This window comes from Pipistrellus kuhlii, unplaced genomic scaffold (assembly GCF_014108245.1).
Source record: "Pipistrellus kuhlii isolate mPipKuh1 unplaced genomic scaffold, mPipKuh1.p scaffold_m20_p_8, whole genome shotgun sequence".
In the NCBI taxonomy this organism is placed as follows: domain Eukaryota; kingdom Metazoa; phylum Chordata; class Mammalia; order Chiroptera; family Vespertilionidae; genus Pipistrellus; species Pipistrellus kuhlii.
Genome location: NW_023425584.1, coordinates 66,559,681 through 66,579,852, shown reverse-complemented (window position 1 = coordinate 66,579,852; position 20,172 = coordinate 66,559,681). Strand labels below are relative to the sequence as shown.

Sequence of the window (20,172 nt, the reverse complement as noted above, 5' to 3'; positions counted from 1 at the left end):
TCTTACAGGGTTGAGGTAAGAGCAGGGTGGCTTGTCTCAGGCTCCTCTGATTAGAAAGACCGAACCTACTGGCTTATGTGGCCAGCACACTGTTCTCCCTCTTCCAGCACAGTTGCCATCATTTGTTCATCTCAGCTTGTAGTGCCTTGCCCCATCTCAGCAGGATTTTGTAATCCCTCTAGGCTAATTTGCAACAACTTGCTTGACTAGGGCTGCCTAGGAGTCCCAGGCAAGGGCAGGATTCTGAGACCTGTCACCTGAGAAGTCTGAGTCAATGTGACCACACCCCACCCTGCCCTGGGCCTGCTCACAGGTTACCTCCTCCAGTGGGGAGCGCTAAGCCCTCCTGGGACGCTGATGTCTTCAGGATGACCTGACCACACAGCCCTGTTTCATTCTGGAGCTTGTCAGTCAAGAGGAAGAGCAGCTGCAGGAGTTAGAGTTGATCAGGATAAGTGTCAACTTATGATAGCTCTGGTGATAGCTCTGTGGGGCACTGGGAGGACGGCTGCTGCACCCCTCTGATGGGCTCCAATATTTGTAGGGAACTCACTTTTCATTTTCTCTTGTGCTTAAAGAGAGGAAAATGTACTGAGGGCCTCATCAGGTATTTTGCTAGATCCTACAGCCACCACTGGAGGGAGACTTGAAAATAGGGCCCTGAGAGGGAGTCATTGGAGATCCTGGTGGGCAAGGTGAGTCCCCAACAGGGCAGGCTAGGGGAGAAATAGGGAGGAATTAATAATCGAGCCTTCAAATTGGGTGAGCAGGTCTCACATATTTTGGGTTCAGAACTTGAAGGAACCAAAGTGGAGGCTGTGGTCACAGCAGTGCATCCTGACTAGACATCCTCATCCTGGATACAATGCAGGTCTTCAAAGCCCGGTTCTTGCCTAGCTGTGGTCAGTTCATTTGCTTCTTCATTTAAGAGTCCTTCTCTACCTGTTACGTGCAAGGCATTGTCCTGGGTGCTGTAGGCATAGAGATTAACTTCACCTTCAATGGCCCCAGACTTGAATGGGGGAAATGAGACAGCCATAAGCTCTACTATCAGGGATACTTGGATGAGTCAGAAAGCTATGAAGATTCAGGAATGAGAGAGTTTGCTGCTGGGGGCCGGGTGAGGAAAAGCTGGAGAAACCGTTGATGATATCAGAGGCAGGTTTTAAAGGCCAGTAGGTAGAGAAGGCCAGCAGGAGGGAAGGGACAGTGATACACAAGAGGCACAGTCACACACTAGAGTGAGAGTGCAAGTGGGAAACGTGGGGTCCCTTAAGGCAGTGGGTACAATGGTCCAGGAACAATTATTATGGAATTAACTAGATAAATGGAAAACAGGAGCTCTGGGGCATGACTCACCAGGCAAAGGGATCAAGAGGGAAGGAGTGCTACACTGTGGGCTCCTAAGAGCAAGGACTTAACCTAGGACACCAATGACAGTCACTTAATTAGGTTGGTTGTAAATGGCCCTAGATATTAAAGCCAGAGTGAAAGCATAGGGGTATCCATAGCAATGACAGGTACAGAAGGTGTCCTGGAAAGGATAGTTCCTTTCAGATCCTTTGAATGTGAGGGGTGAGGGACCCTCAGAATGATTAAGTAGAGATTCGGAAGGAAAGCTTGAGACTGACCAGTGGGGGACAGATCCAGACCTGGGAATTGTTTAGAAAGAAGCAGAAACATTGTTCATGAATATATATATATATATATGGAGAGAAAGAGAAAGAGAGAGGGGGGGGGGGAACAAGTGAACACAAAACCTCTGAGTAAAATACTCAAGGACTTTGTCTCCTGCCAGCCAAGGAATATTCAGGAAAGGACACTCAGGAGATTTAGGGGGTGCAGGGTAGGTGAAAGGAGACAGAACAGCCTGGAGTAAAGCCACTCACCTGGGGGAAGCCACATAGCTGGTGATAAGGAGGGTGAAAGCAAGACACTCCCCTCAGTGAAGGCTCTGTGGCACTCCCCTGGATTTCTCACAGCTTCACTCCCCAAGTTTTGAAGGCTGGAGTTTGCCTTCAGCAGGTTTCCATTTCTTTAACAAATGTTTAGTATTTGTTGTTCCATCTGGGTCAAAGGGTGTCCCTGGTCCCTAGGCAGTTCTCTCAACAGATATGCCAGTAACAGAAGGGACGGAGAGGTGAGGGGAGGGGCTGGCGAGAGGAGCTGGGGTCTATCTTTCTCACACTCTCCACTTAGGCAAAAATATCTTTTTAATTCACTCTTTGTGGAAGAATGTGCATATAATTTTGCTTATTTATTACAGTTAGAAATGTTAATAAGGGAGATCTGAGTAGGAAGTCACTTCTCAGGTTTAAGTCAAATAATGAGCTAGCAAAGAATGGCTTACAGCTTAATACCCAATTTGATTAACACGATTAGCATGAATGTCAAAGGTGATGAAACCCCCCAGTGAGGAGGGGGCCAGGTCCTGAGTACATTCTAGGATAAGCAAACCCATCCTAAATGACACAGGTTGGTAGATCTTGAATGTGGATTAGTTACTCAGTCCTGAATTGGCCTAGGCTTAGTTCAAAGATGGGGCTCAGCAAATGGTTTTAGAATAAATAACAGCTTCTGGCATCCACGTTACCTTTCTCAAAGGAAAACAATTTCAGGAAACACAAACAGAAAGCTTAAGATGTAACAACTACAAAATCCTTCCATTGGTTAAATAATTGCACTTTTTCTTAAAAGTTTGATGCTAATGCTTACACAAAAACTCAACTCAGGTGAGAAAGCGCTCCGTGAGCATGTCTGCATTAGCCCACACACTGCAACCATCCCAACATGGGCACCAGACGCAGTCCTGTGCCCACCCACCTTTTTACCTGCCGTCTCTCTGCCTTTGCCTGTCTCTTACCGGTCCCATAAGGGCTTTGTGCATGCCATTTTAGTGGACTCAGTATTTCCTATCTAGATCATAAACTTTTATGCATGGAATCTAGTCATCTGTTTTATTAGGATGTGATACTAATTTGTTCATAACAACCGAGAGCTATGAAATCGCACATCAGCAGGGATCTGACCTCCCCAGCGTCAGTGCCAGCACAACAGGCTCCAAACTGCAATGATTGCAGAACCCATGAGATAAACAGGGTGACGGTGGGAAGTTCTTAGTCAAATCTAAATACAGCCGCTGCTTGCCGGTCCAGGCTGAGATCACTCAGGTAGATTGTGCCGAAACATTTCTCTGATGCCATTTCTAAAAGAGCAGGTCCCAGCTTGCTCCTGTGGGAGTCAGCCAACAGGTGAGGGAGGAGAGAGGCAAGATCCGCACTGTGGTATAAAACCAGGGCTCATTTAGATTTTGTTTTTCAGAAGTACCATTATTTTCTGCAAATTAGAAGAAACTTTTTTTTTTTTTTTTTCATAGACTGGCAAACAAGTTTTAAGAAGTTGAGTTACTTACCTAATTTCTCACCAACCCTCTTGACCAAGTTGGGAAGGAGCATCCGTTGAGAATTTCAAATGTACAGGCTATCCGCAAGTATTTTCCACAGCTCATGTAAGTAATGCTAACCCCAGTTCATTGTAGAACTCTACCGTTTGCCAGCGGCTTCCCCTGGTTCTCTGGGAGCAGCATCAATCTAATTATAAAAACTGAAAGAGGCCCTTTTATTAAAACAGCGTTTATCTGTAAAAGGGGGTTAACTAACAATAATGCTTACTTACTGGGTTGAGGATGACATGAGCTGATTTAAAGTGCTTGAATAGGGCCAGGCACATAGGACCTCATGCAGCAATAATTAATATCTATTAAAATTAACAGAAGGGAAAGAAGGGTGCTGTAACATTTAAGAACCTCTTCATTGGCTAAATCTTTTCCGGGGCACCTACTTTCCCTATTAAAACTAGAGGATGCCAAGGAAAGCACTGAAGAATACAAATACATTTTTTACCAAGTAAAATAATTAAAGGCAAAAACAGGGTTCATATGTTAACACTTTAAGAAATATCATGTCTATGAAATGCAACTTTCAAGCGTATATATTTTATTGTTCAATGTTTCGCTTAGATCCGGAAAACTAAGTGGCCTATAAAAGAGACACTTGGAGAAAATGAACACTGCAGATTTCCAGCGAAAATTAAGCTTCATGTCCTTCAAAATAGAGGGTCACAATGTCTGCTCTTTGCTGAGCAAGTACTTCTTTCTCAGGCTACCCTGAAATTCCTAAAATCATCTAGGAATTCTTTTTGCAGCCCATTAAAATAATAGAAATTACAGCCTACACGATCTCTTTATTTAGTTGCATCTAAATAATCTTGAGATGTTTTACTCTTGCCTTGGAATTCTCAACTCCAAGAACTTTCCTTCAGCACCTCCCTACCTGGTCTTCCTGGCCGGCCTCTTCATCTCACCTGACGTCCGCATCTCACCTGCTTCCTCCTGCACACAATTCAGTATATTTGCATGCCTCTCATTTTTATTGGTAAAAAAAAAAATTAAAGTTATAAAATAAAAGGCAAAAAAGAATATGTTATATATATTAAACATATATATTAAATATGTGGATGGAGAAGAAAAAATATTTTTTTAAAGAGTATTCCTTTTAGGTTTCATACATTCTCACTCCCTTCTGGAACTCAGTTCATTTACAAGATAGGACAAGCAGAGATAATTTGGGCATGTGCCCTCTGTGAAGGAAAGTGACTTTAAAATCTTTGGTGTTTTAATAGACTGGACTATAGCCTGGAATTCTGAACTCGGGGATGGGGGCATGATAAAATTTAAAAACTAGACCTCAGGCTGTGAATTTTCTTTGTGGGTAGTATGTGTGATTTAAAAAAAAAAAAAAAAAAAATTCAGAATTCTTAAGAGGCCAAAACTGAACATCCTTACAATACTTTCTCAATTTGAAGACTCTCAGGGCCATGCTTCATATCTAATGTATGATGGCCCACCCACTCTCCCCCAGAATTAAAATCAGGGCAAAAGGTCATCAGCTTGCATGTATTATCCAGGAGCAATCTATCAATCAAGTGGAAAAGAGGACTGAGCCTGCACGCCCTGCCACACCCCCACAGCTACTCTTGACAGGTCTGTCAGGAGCAGGCCAAGCACTAAGAATGCAACTGAAAAGAGGTTAGAAGAAAACTGGAATTGAAAATGAGGAGGGAATGTGGATGAGGGAATAAACGAATAAAGGATGGAGAAGAAAAGGAGGAAGAGATAAAGAGAACAAAGAAAGGAAGAGAGAAGAAACAGGCAGAGAAAACAATAAGGCTGGACCTCTTAATTTATAAGCATGCATTTTCTTCTTAATTCTGTATCCCAAGGAGGGCGTGAAGTTATCTGTGTAAACACACACAGGGAGACGCCTGGGTGTGGCAGAAGGCAGTATAAACACAACTGAGTCTGAGCAGGACTGAACTGAGAAGTATCTTTTACATTTATGTGCTATTAATACTTTTAAGAACATTCACAAGGTAATTTCAATCTAATTTCCTGATCTTAGACTCCCAACCTTTTAAGCTTCTGAGGAGCTCCTGGTCGTTATAAATAAGGTAGAGCCCACAATAGGAGATTTGACCCCGAGCATCATCACACGGAGAGCCTACTCTTAGTCAGCTCACTTAGACTACAGTCTTGGGAAGGAGACCTCAGAACACCAGGCTGTCACTGCTTAGTGAAAAGAGGGCATTAAAACAGTTTCCCCATCAAAACTACACCAAATCAAACCAAACCAAACCAAGTCTGATTTGGGAATGTAATAATATAATACCTACTTGGCAAAAATATATGGTTGGCTATAGAACAAAAAGAATGATCTGAATCTAAACTATTGCCTCTTAATCCTTTAATTAGACTAAGTCCTTTAGAAGGAAGCACAATTCATTGTTACTGAAGGAAATAAAGAGCAAATATAGACTGTCACATACCTACACACATGTGTGCACATACACAACTTGACGTGTTCATACGAATATGAATGAACACTCACAGTGAAGGGCTCAGAGTCTACAAAGAAATTTATTTGTTCATAAGAGCCATGATTTGAAACATTAAAAAGTTCTTCTTGAAAAATGGTTTGGGGAAAATGTGGTGAGAGGGCGAGACCCAGCAATCCACGGGCATGTTAAAAGGTGTGCACACACTCTCTTGGGTGAACTCTGCTCTGACTCCAGGCCAAGACAGCCTGGCAGTGCCCAAACACCTGAGTGGCTGGAAGGCCCTGGCTCCAGAGAATTTACTTGGAATCTTTCTTCTTTTTTTTCTTCTTTTTCACTGGTGTTTCGTCCACAGTAGCATCCACTGCTGCCTCAACCTGCTCTTGTAGCTTTTTCTTTGCTTTCTTTTTTTTGGGCTTTGGTGGTAAGTCCTGGTCATCATATGGCCACATGCAGTCCTCTCCATCTTCAGCAGAAGCATCAGAATTCTTGTCCCCCCGAGGGTCTCCGAGCTGCTGCTCAGCTTGGTCTCTCTTTTTCTTGGTCTTGGGTTGGATATAATTCTCAACGTTTTTATTTTTTGCCTCTTTCTTTCTTTTCTTTCCTTTTTTCCTTTCCATTTGGGTCTCTAGAAGGTCAGGCCCTGCAGCCGCAACCTGTGTCTTGTTCTTTAGCTCTGCCATCCGCTTGGCAAAGTACTCCTGGATGGTGAAGGTGCTGGTTGTCGTAATAGAGTTTTCATTCCCATCTGGAGTGGTGGGACTGGAACTGGAATCATCCTGAGGTGTGGAAAAAGATTAAAACTGGTTAAACACCAGCTGTTTACATGTCAGGGCATCCAGGAGGACTCCAGCTGGAGCCATTAGCCCTCAGCAGTTAGAGACCAGGCTGAGTACCAGGTATTCCTTGATCCCCCTCACATCCTACCCGGGTAGAAATGAACTGCAAAGCATAGAACAAAGTGGCAGGCACTTTGGTTGAATACTATAGGAGATGACAGGTTGAATATACCTTCAGAGAGTGAGCTGGAAAGTCACCTAAATGAAATTCGGAATAAACAGCACCTTAGCAACCATGTTATACATGGCAACCCCAGTCTGCCATGAAAAAGAGGAACACCGAAGTCCTCGAGCTTTGTGATCTTGTCAGATTCCAGCTCTGTTATAGATTACTCAGGTATTTGCACTGATGTGGAAATTCAGATGCCACATTCATATATTAACCCTTCCTATCACAATGTCATCCTGGAACCTAGAGTGTTGGAAGCACCTTCTTTCTCCTCCAAAGGCAAAGTGTGGGTCCCTGGCACCTGTTCCAGGAGAGAAGGCACCAGGGCTGGGAATGCATGCATTCCATTTTCCTCCCAGAAAGAACAAGTTAGCATGACAGCCCTTCTCCCCTCGGCTGGGGATGGGGAGAAGGGAGATGCCTCCATCACTGCTCTGACATGGACCAGGTACTCAGGTCTGTGTTAGTCTTGTTCCTAAATATGAGGAATCACTCACAACAGCTGAGGTTATGTAAGATTTACATTTTAACTTCAAATAAGTATGTTCCACTGTAAGGCTTGAGAAGAGAGAGAAAATTCATGCCTTAGTACAGTGGTTGGCAAATTCATTAGTCAACAGAGCCAAATATCAACAGTACAACGACTGAAATTTCTTTGATAGCCCAATTTTTTTTTAAACTTCTTCTAACGCCACTTCTTTAAAAGAGACTCACCCAGGCTGTGGTATTTTGTGAAAGAGCCACACTCAAGGGGCCAAAGAGCCACATGTGGCTTGTGAGCCGCAGTTTGCCGACCACTGCCTTAGTAGGCTGGGATAAAAAAAGGAAAATCTGGTGTCACTATATAGGTTACACTGGCTGCCAATAATATGATGAAAATGTAGGTGTGCAAAGGCAGTCCCTTTATGATGAAGAATATAAGGACTATGCTTTTTTAAATTTAAAATATTTTTACTGATTTTGAGAGAGAGAGAGAGAGAGAGAGAGAGAGAGAGAGAGAGAGAGAGAGAGAGAGAGAGAGAGAGAAACATTGATGAAAAGATGTGAGAGTAGAACAGCAATTGGCTGACTCCAATAATGCCCCACACCGGGGATCAAGCCTCCAATTTGGGCATGTGTCCTGACCAGGAATCCAAACAGAAAGGGATGACACCCAACCAACTGACCACACCGGCCAGGGCAGGACTATGCTTTAAGAAAAGTCAATTTCTAGAGTAACTTTGCCCAGAGACTTTTAAAATAACCAAGCCATTTAATAATAATGCTAAATTTAGGTTTCATAATTACCCAGCTTCTTCCTTCATATTCACTTACTCACATAGGAAGAGATTGGCTGGTTGACCCTCTCATGTTGGGAGGGTGGGAAAAGAGTTTTCTGAATGACTGTTTTCAAATTAGTACTGTGTAAGTTATTACGAACTTGGTGGGAATTAATTCAACTTTATTACAAACCAGCACGTATAAATGGACCATGTATTTTCTTGATAGGGCAGAACTTAAATGTGGGCTCAGTGGAATCAAAGTAGCATCACATTTGAAATTCTGGCAGAATCAATATCATACAAATGGACAATTGTATTTTGAGTGGCCAATGCCATAGAGATCTCTCACAAAGGGTACCTTACCAACAACATCACACCTCATCTAATCAACACAAACCTTATTTTACCCAGGCCTAAAAACACAAAGTCTGTGGTTAAAGTTTAAAATTTCAAAATGTAAAATGCAGAACGTGTGGAATAGCCAACTGGGCTTTGGAAAGAAGTTTAAATATTACCTATCGGCATTCAATTTTGGCTGGAACCCCACCAGGTAATTCTGAGAAAAATTTAAAAATACGGTAGCTGTCCCAGGAGACGAAAACAAGGTCAGTTAATCTTTCTGTTCTTCAAATGTGGAAAGAGAGCTGAAATGCTGCGCAGCAGAATGGGAAAATCTCAGGGCTCTCTTGGTACGAGGCAATCCCAGTTTAATGGACAAGAAAGCTCTTGCCTTTTCTCTACCAGAGCTCACAGCCACACACAGACTATAATGGTGGCCTGTTTATGTAAAATAGGTCTCATCTAGTTTCATGGGATTAAAAGAGGTTTGTCAACTCTTCTGGAGTGTATCTGTGTCTCAGGAATTCAAATTCAAGTGCTAGCCTATGGCTCCCTACCTTGCTCACCTATTAATTTCTGCTTTTCAGTTAAATCATGGGAACCAACTGCTGGTATTAATCACACTTTTCATTATTAGGAAATATAAGACAATTTTTGAGTCACTTGTTGAATTCAGAGGGCTTTTCTAATCCCAGAAAATAACCATGCTTGTAATAACTCCTCCAGTGGTAAAGACTGTAACAACCCTGGGCCACTGCGCACTGGGCTTAGCAGGGCATGGAGACAAGCAAGAGAGGTGCCAGCACCGAATCCTATTTATCCCGAGTAAAGTGTAGGCAGAACAATGACTTGCTGGGGAGAGCTATTTAATGCCAGGGGCAGCCGCCCTCCCACACTGCTGCAATGTGTCTGTTTTAAGAACCATAGAAACCAAGGAGGAATAGGATGTACAAGTAAACCTGATTCCAGTAGAAGCGATGCCCAGGACTCATATTTTACAAGCTCATAATTGATGATTTTATAGATCATAAATACAGTTTTACTACTGAGATTATAATCCCTGTTTCTGTATTCTTGGCCATGAATATAAAAAATGTACACCTTCTCAAGAAAAGGAATACTTTTCATTTCTGCTCTCAACTTCAAAGTGAACAAGCACTGAGAGAATCACTAGTTACTTAGCATTTTGAAACGGAGTCAACTTGCGTCTTCCCACGTTTCCATTCAACACATAACACTACCTCAAAAAAATTTGTAATACCAATATGACTTTCACTACTTTATAAACTGTGAGAACATTCCAATTTGCTAACAGTATTCTAAAAATAAATAAAGTAAATTTACAGATACCTTGAAAACTTTCAGTTCCATACAAAATACTATCAAGAAACACATGGTTAATGCATGAATCATCTTACAGTTATCTAATGAAGTCAAATCACTAGGTTAAGTTAGGTAACTTTCAATGCCCCTTGGAGGCCTACAATGTACTCTTCTGTGAAAAGACATCTGGGTTGGCCATTGTCCTATGATTAGGAGAGAGAGAAGGGAGAGTGAGGCAAGATAAGCAGGCAGCAGGGCAGAGCTTGATTCATAGACAGCTATTACGCCAACTGTCCAGTCAGAATGCAGAAGTGATAGCAGTGAACAAGAGACTACCCACATGGAAAAGATATTCTCCATCACCTGAACAAAAGCATATAGCCAAGAGCAGATCCAGTAATATAACTTAGAGAGCTGGATTACTGAGTCCGTTTTAAGAATTTGTTTATACAGATGCTAAGACCAATAAAAACAAAAAACTGGAGTGATTATTAACTGGAATACAACTTTATTTTAAACTTAAGTCCTGGAAATCATCCCAATACTTCTAAGAAAGGTGGTAAGAAGCTGAGACTTTTTAAACATGATAATAAATTTCCACTTTGTACTTCTGATTTGAAGATTCTCTTTTAACATACCTTGGCTGAAAAATCTCCACTGAGCCTTCACAGCCTCTAAACTTGTTTTCTCAAAGGCAGCACGTGAGGAACATGCTAATGGTGCTCTCTGGCTGGAACTGAAAGTGTGGTGGGCTAAGGAAATGCATAACCTGGCAATATCTCCCCTGCCTTTATGCCTCCACAGTCTGAGCTTTTTCAAGTCCTGCTCGAATGTTGACAGTTGCCGCTGCTGCCTAGTATGGCACAGGAAGGCTGTGATTTGGGTACAATGAAGGATAAAGGTGATCAAGTCTGCACCAGCAGGAGCGAGGGCTCTGACTGTGGAAGCCACCAGTCCCTTTGCCCCTCATCTGGGCAGGGACATGTCACATGTAACGTGCATGTCCAGGGCCAAGCAGAATACCTGAGATGAAGAAGCTTTTCAAAGAGCCTAGTGGAGGAGGGTAACTGGTGAGGAAATGAACAAAACAGTTTTTAAAATATCCCCCTAGATTTGTAATATCCACTATTCCATGTCCCCTAACATTAATTATTAAAAAGACCCAAAGGCACAGTTAGACCCCTTAAGTATTTTCCATGTATTATAGAAGCGACTCTTTGTAAAATACAAATAGAACCAGTTTCTTGTGTTATTCGAAAAAATGGTTTCACAGATTAATCTTGTCTGTTCTCAGCAAATGTCACTGTGCTCTCATTTCTTTCAGAGCTGGTGAGTATAACAATATGTGTTAAAAAATACTGACCACCGATTTTCCCAATTATAGTGAGGGCCTTAATTTCTCCCCCATCAGTAAATACTCTGAGGCTTAGAGCTCAGGAGGGCCTGTTCCCACATCAGGACTCTCAGGTTTAAAGTCATAGGAGCCCTGCAAGATCGCTCCACTCATCACAAAAGGAACTACCCTCTGTGGCCACACCTCGGGGTGCTGAGAAAGCAGCTGTCATCTCTTAGACGCCTTTAACATGCCAGTCACTTATCATCATATGTCGTCTCATGCGATGCTCACAGCAGCGATCTGAGAGGCATCCTCTCCATTTCTCAGAGGTAGAAACAGACTTGCCCTTCTTCCATCACAGCGCACTGACTTCCAGCCTGCAACACACAGACTCACTTGTCCCTGTTTCCCTATATAATTGGTCATATAATCCAGGGACCAAGACCCACACTCAACTTCATAAGGGCACAGTTAACTGATGCAAAAGCTTCATGTAGAAAAAAATATCTCCAGAAATAGACACTACTTTCTAAACAGAAAACCACTATTAGCTAGTTTGTAATTCAGATGAATTAAATATAGCTTAAAGCCAGGTGTAAGAGTTTATACTTTGTCAAATTAGCATGTAGTTGTACCTGGCAAAGTGGGAGTGCTTTAAAGCAGGAACTAAAACCGAAGTCTATCCTTCCACCTAAAGCAGACTCTTCCACATATGGACAGATATCAGACAACTTCCGCCTGGGCACTTCCAATACCGACAGTGATTACTTGGTGTGGCAGGCGGTCCACTCCACTGTGAACTTGCTTTGTCTCAGTAATAGGCATATTCAAGTGGTTTATGGCTGTATACTGTATGAGTGTAATGTCTACAGCCAGAGAATCCTAAAGCCTAAACCTATTTCTGGCAACTCTGAATTACCACTGGAATTGGGGTGGGGGGTGAGGGGGTTAAAGTTGGTGGGGGGGATGCAAAGAACACAAGACCTTGCCAAGAGAACTCCTTAAGACATCAATTATGATATATCACAATCATCTCAGGTGCCTGAAAGATGCCCCAAACTACGCATGACAACTTTTCTCAAATGTCTATACGATTATCAATCTGTTCTTTGTTTCGTTTAGGTATTCTTTCCAGAGGCTTTGCAGCTCAATGAGCATCTGCTCAAGCTCTTCTGGTTTCCTCTGTGTCATTCAAATACATGTACTGAGATGGATTAACAGTAAAATGCCCAAATAAAGTGGACTGTTATGATTCTCATTAGAATGTTGTTAGTATCTTTTGGACAGAGAATTATTTAGGGCATATGCACCATAAATATAAAACCTTACTACTTATGATAAGTATACCAGTCCAGGGATAGGGTTTCAAAAGCAAAACCTTTCATCTCACAGACTTTGTCATATGTCACTGCTGATTTTAAGTGACAAGGTGATTGAAGCCTTTTGATTTCCATATTAAGATACAGAGATCATGTTGCAACAGTAATCCTTCAATGAACTTTTCTCATTGAAAGAAAAAGTAGGCACCAAGAGCTCAGGGGTAATGGATTTAGCAATTGGGGTTCTTAGCTCTGAGAGCTCTTGCTTGTGATGAGTAAATACACACCTCCACCCCAGCCAGTCTGTTGTCAGCTCCGACTGGATTAATCTGTGAAAAATTATGAAAGCTTGGCAAGTGAGTAGTTTGAAAGAACATCTTGTGTGTGTTTCAAACTTTATAGCAGGACTGTTCTGACAAACATGAATTATGCCTTGACATACTCCTGGGATTTAGACATTACACCAATCTTTGGACAGAGATAAATTCAGGTAAAAGTGATTCCATGACTCATTAAGCTGAAGTGAGTGCTGGAAGGTTCAGGGGGCAGAATGGGCTGACGGAGTCACTAGTTATGCAGGATACAGTGCTCCTACAGCTCCTGTGTACGTAGTCAAGTGCATCACCTCCTTGAAGATCAAGTACAAAACTGTCTCCTTCAACAAGTCCAAATCCCTCCCTGTGGAATACCCTCATGTTCACTTCCAGTGACTAGTAATTAGTTACTTCTATTTTTCTGGTTTTGTATCATTTGCTTTGTAAGCATCTTCCCAAAGAAATTTTAAGTTCCTGGAGACAGACAATTTCTATTTCACTTATATTGGACACATCCTCTTTAATGAGGAACAAACATATGAATGCTCAAGGGAAGCACAAGAAACACCAAGCCCAAGCAGATCAAGGCTGGGAAGCACTCCCACTGAACCATAAGCCTTGTATTTGTTGGCATAGATTTGTCGGCACGCCAGTGAATGACTATCGGCACGTCAGTGAATGACTAGATGGGATTTGGAAGGGTAGGAAGGGAAGAGAGAATCAACGTTCTGCAGTGTATATTCTTTGCATCCAGATAAAACCATTCCCTTCTCATCAGATACCACTTTGCCGTCTGGTGCAAGCTGCCTCTCTAATTGTGGCAAGTACATCTGAGTGCCGTCTGGTGTGAACGTCCAATTACTCCCTATGGCCTTAGCGACGCAGAGGAACCCAGTCAGACAATCCATAAATTTCTCCTCTGGTCTATTATTCCAGGTTAGCATAGTCACCTTCCTAGAGATGAGCAAATTGGAAATAAGTGAGGTGCTGTGATGTATGTGAACCGCCATGGTCATTCTGTGGGACTGGCTGAACAGAGCAGTAAGGCTGGACTATTCTCGCCATGAAAAGGGAAAGCCGGAGAGCAGGGAGTTCCAGGGCATATCAGAGGCAAAGGTGGGAGCTCATTCTGAGAAGGCCAACAGGTGGGTAATAGTTCCACCAGAAGTCCCAATAGCAACTTGTTAAAGTGCAGCATACTTTATATTTTGAGCTGAAAATATGACCTGGGAAAGCTTTTGATTCTCAGGAATCATTAGATGGGTTTGCCTTCACAGGTTGAGCTAAAGCAGTGACCAACACTGTTCATTAGAAAGCAGGGATTGTGCCACTATGGCAGCCTTCTCTTGCTTTCTATGGCAGCCTTTTGGATTCCCTATGATTGAAAACATTCGGTACAAAAAGCTACTTTTGCACTCACAAAAAGTTTATTCAAGTGTGATAGCATGTGGGTTTTTTTTTGTTTTGTTTTGTTTTTTCAGGTATCTATCACTCACATCTGGAGTTAGCTTTAAATACACAGTCTCAATAATAACCAGCCTTAAGAGAATTTGCCTGGAAAACACAATCACTGTTAGTGCCAGCAAGCTTCACAAGAGTTAAAAACAAATACAAAACTCCACTGATTGAAGTGGGGGTTAAGACCAAAATATAGTTAACAGAACTAGAATTATGCAGTAACTCAATTGGAAAACGCCTTCAGAAATGATGTGTGGATGTGTGTGCTTGTGGGAACAAGTCTTGGAACCCATGGCACGTAGCAGGAATTCCCAGAGGTTCTCTCTAGAACAGGGTTGGTAAACTAGGGCCCAAAGGCCACGTTCAGCCTGCTGGCTATCTTTGTACCCCTTGCAAACTAAGTATGGGTTTTATGTTTTTAAATGGTTGGGACAAAAATGTTGAAAGAATATTACATGTGAAAATTACATGAATTTCAAATATCAGTGTCCATAAGTAGAGTTTTAAATTTCATCAGTAAAAATATGTGGAAATTTGTGGGGGGGGTTTCCTCTAGTATTTAAGTAAACACAAAAAGTGTTAAGTAAATATTTGTTGGATAAGTGAATGAATATGTTTATTATGAAATATGATCTCTTTTTTGGAAATGTTTGATGTATACACACACACACACACACAGAATTGGAGGACTTTGGGTTTTGATGAAGTGTCTCTATGTCTTAATGAGCTATGCTAGTAAATGGTGGAGAGGCTGCTAACTGCTGTCTGATTTCAAGCAGCGAAGGATGACAGACAAGCACAAAGAGAATTCTCAATGCCCCATCAGCACGCAGAGATACTTTTCTAACAATCTGGCATTAGACCTTGGCTGGAATTTACAAACTCAGACAAATGAACAGGGCATCTCAGAGATGACAACGGAGAAGGAAAGAGTATCTTGCTTTTCACTGGACACTAGTAGAAAAATACAAGCAATGCCAAATTCCTCATATGAAGGCCAATGCTAACAAAGCTGTTCATTTTTTTTTCCACTTGCCTAGTCAGCTGGTCATATTACCACTCATTAAAAAAAGCCAACATAAACATGTTTTAAGAGGATGGTTCTCTATGGCAACAATTTCTCAAGTAATTGACATCAGAACTACTGACAAGAGTCATACAGCCTCTGGGGGAAAGAGGGGAAAGAAAAGAGAGCAGGTTTCCTGCCTCCCTGAAAGGTCCTACCACTTGGAAAGTTGCAGTGACTCATGTGACAACATTTCACAACACACTGGCCATTCTGAGATAAACGAGGCTCCTCCAAAGCCTGAAATGATCAATGTGACATGGGCACTGACTTTTGTGGACGAATCTAAAAATAATCCAAATTGACTACATTTTATAATTCTAGGTCAACTGGTCCCTTCCTTCTCTCTGGAGACAGGATACATGGCTTTTATAAGTAATTAAGGGTTAGTACCCAAATCTCAAAAAAATAGAAACGGGCTAACAGAGAGTCTGTCTCTTCCATCTTTACTTCACAGAAAATTCCTTAAGAATCACGACAACTCAAATTTAGGTTCCTTATTAAAGAAAACATGGCATTTTGGGAAGATGTTAGAGAATCTCATATTTTGAAAGTAGGAATAGAGTATGAATCTGGAATAGTCAGGACTGTTTTTAAAAGAAAGGTATATTAATTTAGGTAAATAAAGTTACAAACAGAAAAGTCCCGTTACTCAGTTTTTGAATACGATATAAGAGTAATCTTCACATAGACTCTTTTTAATTGAGAAGAAATCAAAGCAGTAAATAAAACCATGTGAAGGAGTAAATTTGATAGGGCAAAAAGTTCTATGTTTAGAAGATATTTTAGTAGTAAGATTAAGTTAAATTTTGAACTCATTGAGTGATGTAATATAAGTAAGTTACACAACAATAAGATACTGAGATGGCTGAAGTAAAAAAGATTTGGCCATCCAGTCCTTCATTAATATCCACTGAGCAGCTACTGTTTACCTGACTGGGGCAGGGGCCCAGACACAGACTATAAAATAAAATAAAAATAATACATTGGGAGAATTTAGGTGGCGGTTTTTGTTGTTACTGTTGCTGTTAAAAATACGTTTTTATTGATTTTAAGAGGGGAAAGGGATAGAGAGACAGAAACTTCAATGAGAAAGCAACATCATGGATCAGCTGCCTCCTGTACACCCCCCTCACTGGGGATTGAGTCCGCAACACAGGCATGTGCCCCAAACAGGAATCGAACTGGTGACTTTCTTGGTTCAACCACTGAGCCACAGGAGCCGGGCAGAATTTACTTTTTGAATAGACAGAAACTAGATAACTATAAAAGAACTCCATTCAATGAAACCCCTCACCAATTAAATTGAGATTACAATTCCAAAGAACTAAAAAAAAAACACCATTATTACTGCTATTAAATATATAATCGTAGTTTTACACAGCTATAATATTTTATTTTATAAGCAAGAAAGATATTAAAAGTTTAAGCAAAAAAGAACAAGTAATACTACCTCCCAACCTGTCCAGAATACAAAAAGATTCCTTAAAGCAAGACCTGTCTCTTGTCTGTAGTCGCTAACAGGCTCATCCTCTGTGGAAATCTGATGCCCTATATCACAGTGCTTCTTAAACCACCAGGAAAGAAGTGCCATTTTTTAACTTATTTTGAAAATCTACAATATATTGGGGACAAGATTTTTATAAAATACAAACTTTTTTTTAATTACTAGGAAAATAAAAAATTTAAGACATAAAACACAAATTCCAATTTATAAAAGTTTCTAAATGCTTACTATCAATTTGTGTGTGGACCATACCTTGAGTGGTACTCATATAAAATATTAGCTACTGAAGAAAAGTAAGAAAAGTGCTAAATTCAGTGTAGTAAAAGCTGACAGTGACCTGGGCATCAAAAAATCCAACTCACATCTGACAGACTGTGTGATCTTGAACAAGTTATTGGCCTTTCTGGGTCTTAAAGTGAATAATTTGCAAAACAAGGAAGTAGGACTACACAGCAATTTTTCCCCCTCCAAACATACTGTAGTTTTAGCACACCATTCTTCAAAGGAAGTCAGAAACAGAAGGCCAATATATAACACATCCAAAATTCTGTAGTTGATGTGAGGCTGGGGGGCACCCAAAGCTCATGTCCTAACCTTCTCACCCCTTGTAAGACCTTTGAGGCATCTGTGAGAAACTCCTAGGGCTGTGTGGAATACAATTAAAAAAAAACAAAACAGCCATGTTTGAAAGGTTCATAGCAATTATAACATTCACTGTAGCCCAGATAATTTCACAGCACTCATCAACAGGAGACTAAGAAGCTTTCAACAATAAAACTGGGCCTATTATATAATACACACAATTCTGAAAGCTGTCGTTAACTGTTGGAATTCCAACCATTGGCTGTCTGTCCAGTGACAAATTTCTTCTGAAAATGGTAGCAAAATATTAAGTGTGGCCTCCTCAATACTATGAAGTCATAGGTTGCAAACTGGATGCTCTCTTATCCAGGTGATAGGATGATATCAAGATTTGCTGACTCTTTTGGCTTTATCTAGTGAGGCTCTGAAGAGGACCAAGACAGGAGACTGTGACATCCAAACCCACATCACCAGAGTCCCCACCACAGTCGCTGCAGATGACAGCATGAGAAAAAAAAGCATTGCTTTCTCACCAACCACCAGCCGCGCTCTAACCTAAAGGAAGGTAACTCTTCATTCTATTTTCATTACATCACAAGATGGAAATCTGGAAGAAAATGTTATTTTTGCTTTTCTGGCAGGTCAGAGGAACAGAAGGAAAAATGAGCCAATATTTTACTCTTCTCCTCTAACACTGTGCCATCTGTGTATCAACTTCTTATCATAGAAGCTCTTAAAACCAATTGCCTGGTCTGTCAACAAATAAAAAGCCAAATCTAATCCTTTCAGGCCAAACCTATATCCTGGCAAAAGTCTAACCAAACAGAACAGCCCAGTGACTTAGAACTCTTGGGTTGTTTTGATAGTCCCCTCATCCCCTTCTTTTTATTCTTTTTAAATGAGTGTCTTATTACGAAGTCATGCTTGTTGATCTAGAAGACAGCATTTTTTTACTGTACTAAAACAAAATGCAGTGACCCACTTTCTCCTTTTTGGTTCTTATAGAAAGTAGAGGCAGGCCCCAGAACCCTTTTTGAAGTCCTTGCTGCCAGGAGATGGTCGGTTTATGTCTCTTGTCCCAGGACAGGAAAAGGATGCACTCTCGGCACCGTGTGCTAGGGAGAGATAAGACCAGAGATTTCTGTCCTCAGAACCTTATCAGCTTTTCCTGCTACTTTCCAGAGCAGACAGCGCTATGACTGGCAATAAACTAAACTAGCTGAAGGGGGGCCGGGTGTATGAGCAGCTTGGGGATTGGAGGGAGTGATGTAGGAAGGGGTGTAAGATGAGGAAAAGAGATGAGGCTTTTAATATATCTTAAAACTGTCTGGCCCAAATAAAATTGCCTTTAAAAAGAAAACACGCTTTCTATCTCCTTTTGTTACAACTTCAGCAACAGGGATAGAAGTTTTTATAAGAACTTCCTTTCTGGTTGGAATGCACCAACACTTTCCTTGCTTTGAGCCCTGCCCATCCATAACTGCCTTGTGCTACTGACTCCTGCGCACGTAGTACAAGACTGATGTGCTGTGGGCGCCAATCTGCTGTGGGTGCTGACAGGAGGCCCATAGACAACAGACTGGGCACATGTGCCTCCATTTAGAGAGCCAGTGTTTGCTGGGGTCAGGGCACTCACAATCCCATTTCCATTGCAAAGGAATGAGCAAGCTATGAGCCACTCCTGCAAATTCACTGAGGACCTCTTCATTCTGCAACAAATCACACCTGTGAATCCAAGTTTTATACACTGTGGAAATCCTGGTCTTTTGGGAGGTGGGAAACAAAGCTGCTGAAGAATCTAAACTAAGTAGGTAAATTTAAAATTAGTTATGGCCTCAGTTATTTCTACTCATGTAAAGCAATATAAATTTGGAAATCTCTTAGAAACTTTTTTATCATGAAACCTTTAAAACATATATAAGCGGAGAAAATAGTATAGTGAGACCAAGGTACCCATTACCCATTACTCAGTTTCAACAACGATTAAAAGAGAACCATTACCAACTCTAATCTCATTCATTCACAGCAAATCAAAGATACCATATACTTTCATTATAAACTAGAGGCCCGGTCCCCTCAGCCCAGTCTGCACCCTCTCCAATGTGGGACTCCTCTGGGGATGTCCAACTGTGGGATCAGGCCTAAACCGGCAGTCAGACATCCCTCTCACAATCCAGGACTCTTGGTTCCCAATCACTCGCCTGCTTGCCTGATCGATCAATGCCTAACTGCTCCCCTGTGGGCCCAATTGCCCCCAACTGCCATCCTCTGCCAGCTCAGTCGCCCCCAACTGCCTTCCCCTGCCAGCCTGGTCACCCCCAACTGCCCTCTCCTGCTGGCCATCTTGTGGTGGCCATCTTATACAAGGGCATGAGGTTCAATTTGCATATTACCTCTTTATTATATAAGATACTAGAGGCCTTTGCACGAAATTCCTGCAAAGGGCTTGGCCTTTGCAGCTCTGGCTGCCTCATAGCCCATGGCCCCATGCCCCCACCCACTGGTCCATCCAGAAGGTTGTTCCAAAAAGTCATTCTGTTGTCTGGTCTAATTAGCATATTAGCTCTTTATTATATAGGATTTCAGTATGCATCTCTATAAAGATACGATTTTTAAGAAAAATCCATAACTAAAATAACATTATCACATGAAAAGATTTACATAAAATATTTCAGAGAGGAAGGGAGAGGGAGATGGAAACATCAATGATGAGAATCATTGATTGGCTGCCTCCTGCATACCCCTTACTGGGATTGAGTCTACAAC

The 20,172-nt window shown here is 41.5% G+C and overlaps 1 protein-coding gene across 2 annotated transcripts in view; it reads right to left on the bottom strand.

Moving 5' to 3' along the window:
* Positions 1-5,955: 5,955 nt before the first annotated feature.
* PINX1 (PIN2 (TERF1) interacting telomerase inhibitor 1) overlaps positions 5,956-20,172 on the bottom strand; it is a 72,620-nt gene continuing 58,403 nt past the window's right edge. For both annotated transcript variants that reach the window (XM_045576325.1, XM_036423500.2), the window contains one exon: positions 5,956-6,671. In XM_045576325.1, the coding sequence (XP_045432281.1) occupies positions 6,192-6,671 (480 nt within the window). In that variant the 3' untranslated portion in view covers positions 5,956-6,191. The remainder of the gene's footprint in view (positions 6,672-20,172) is intronic.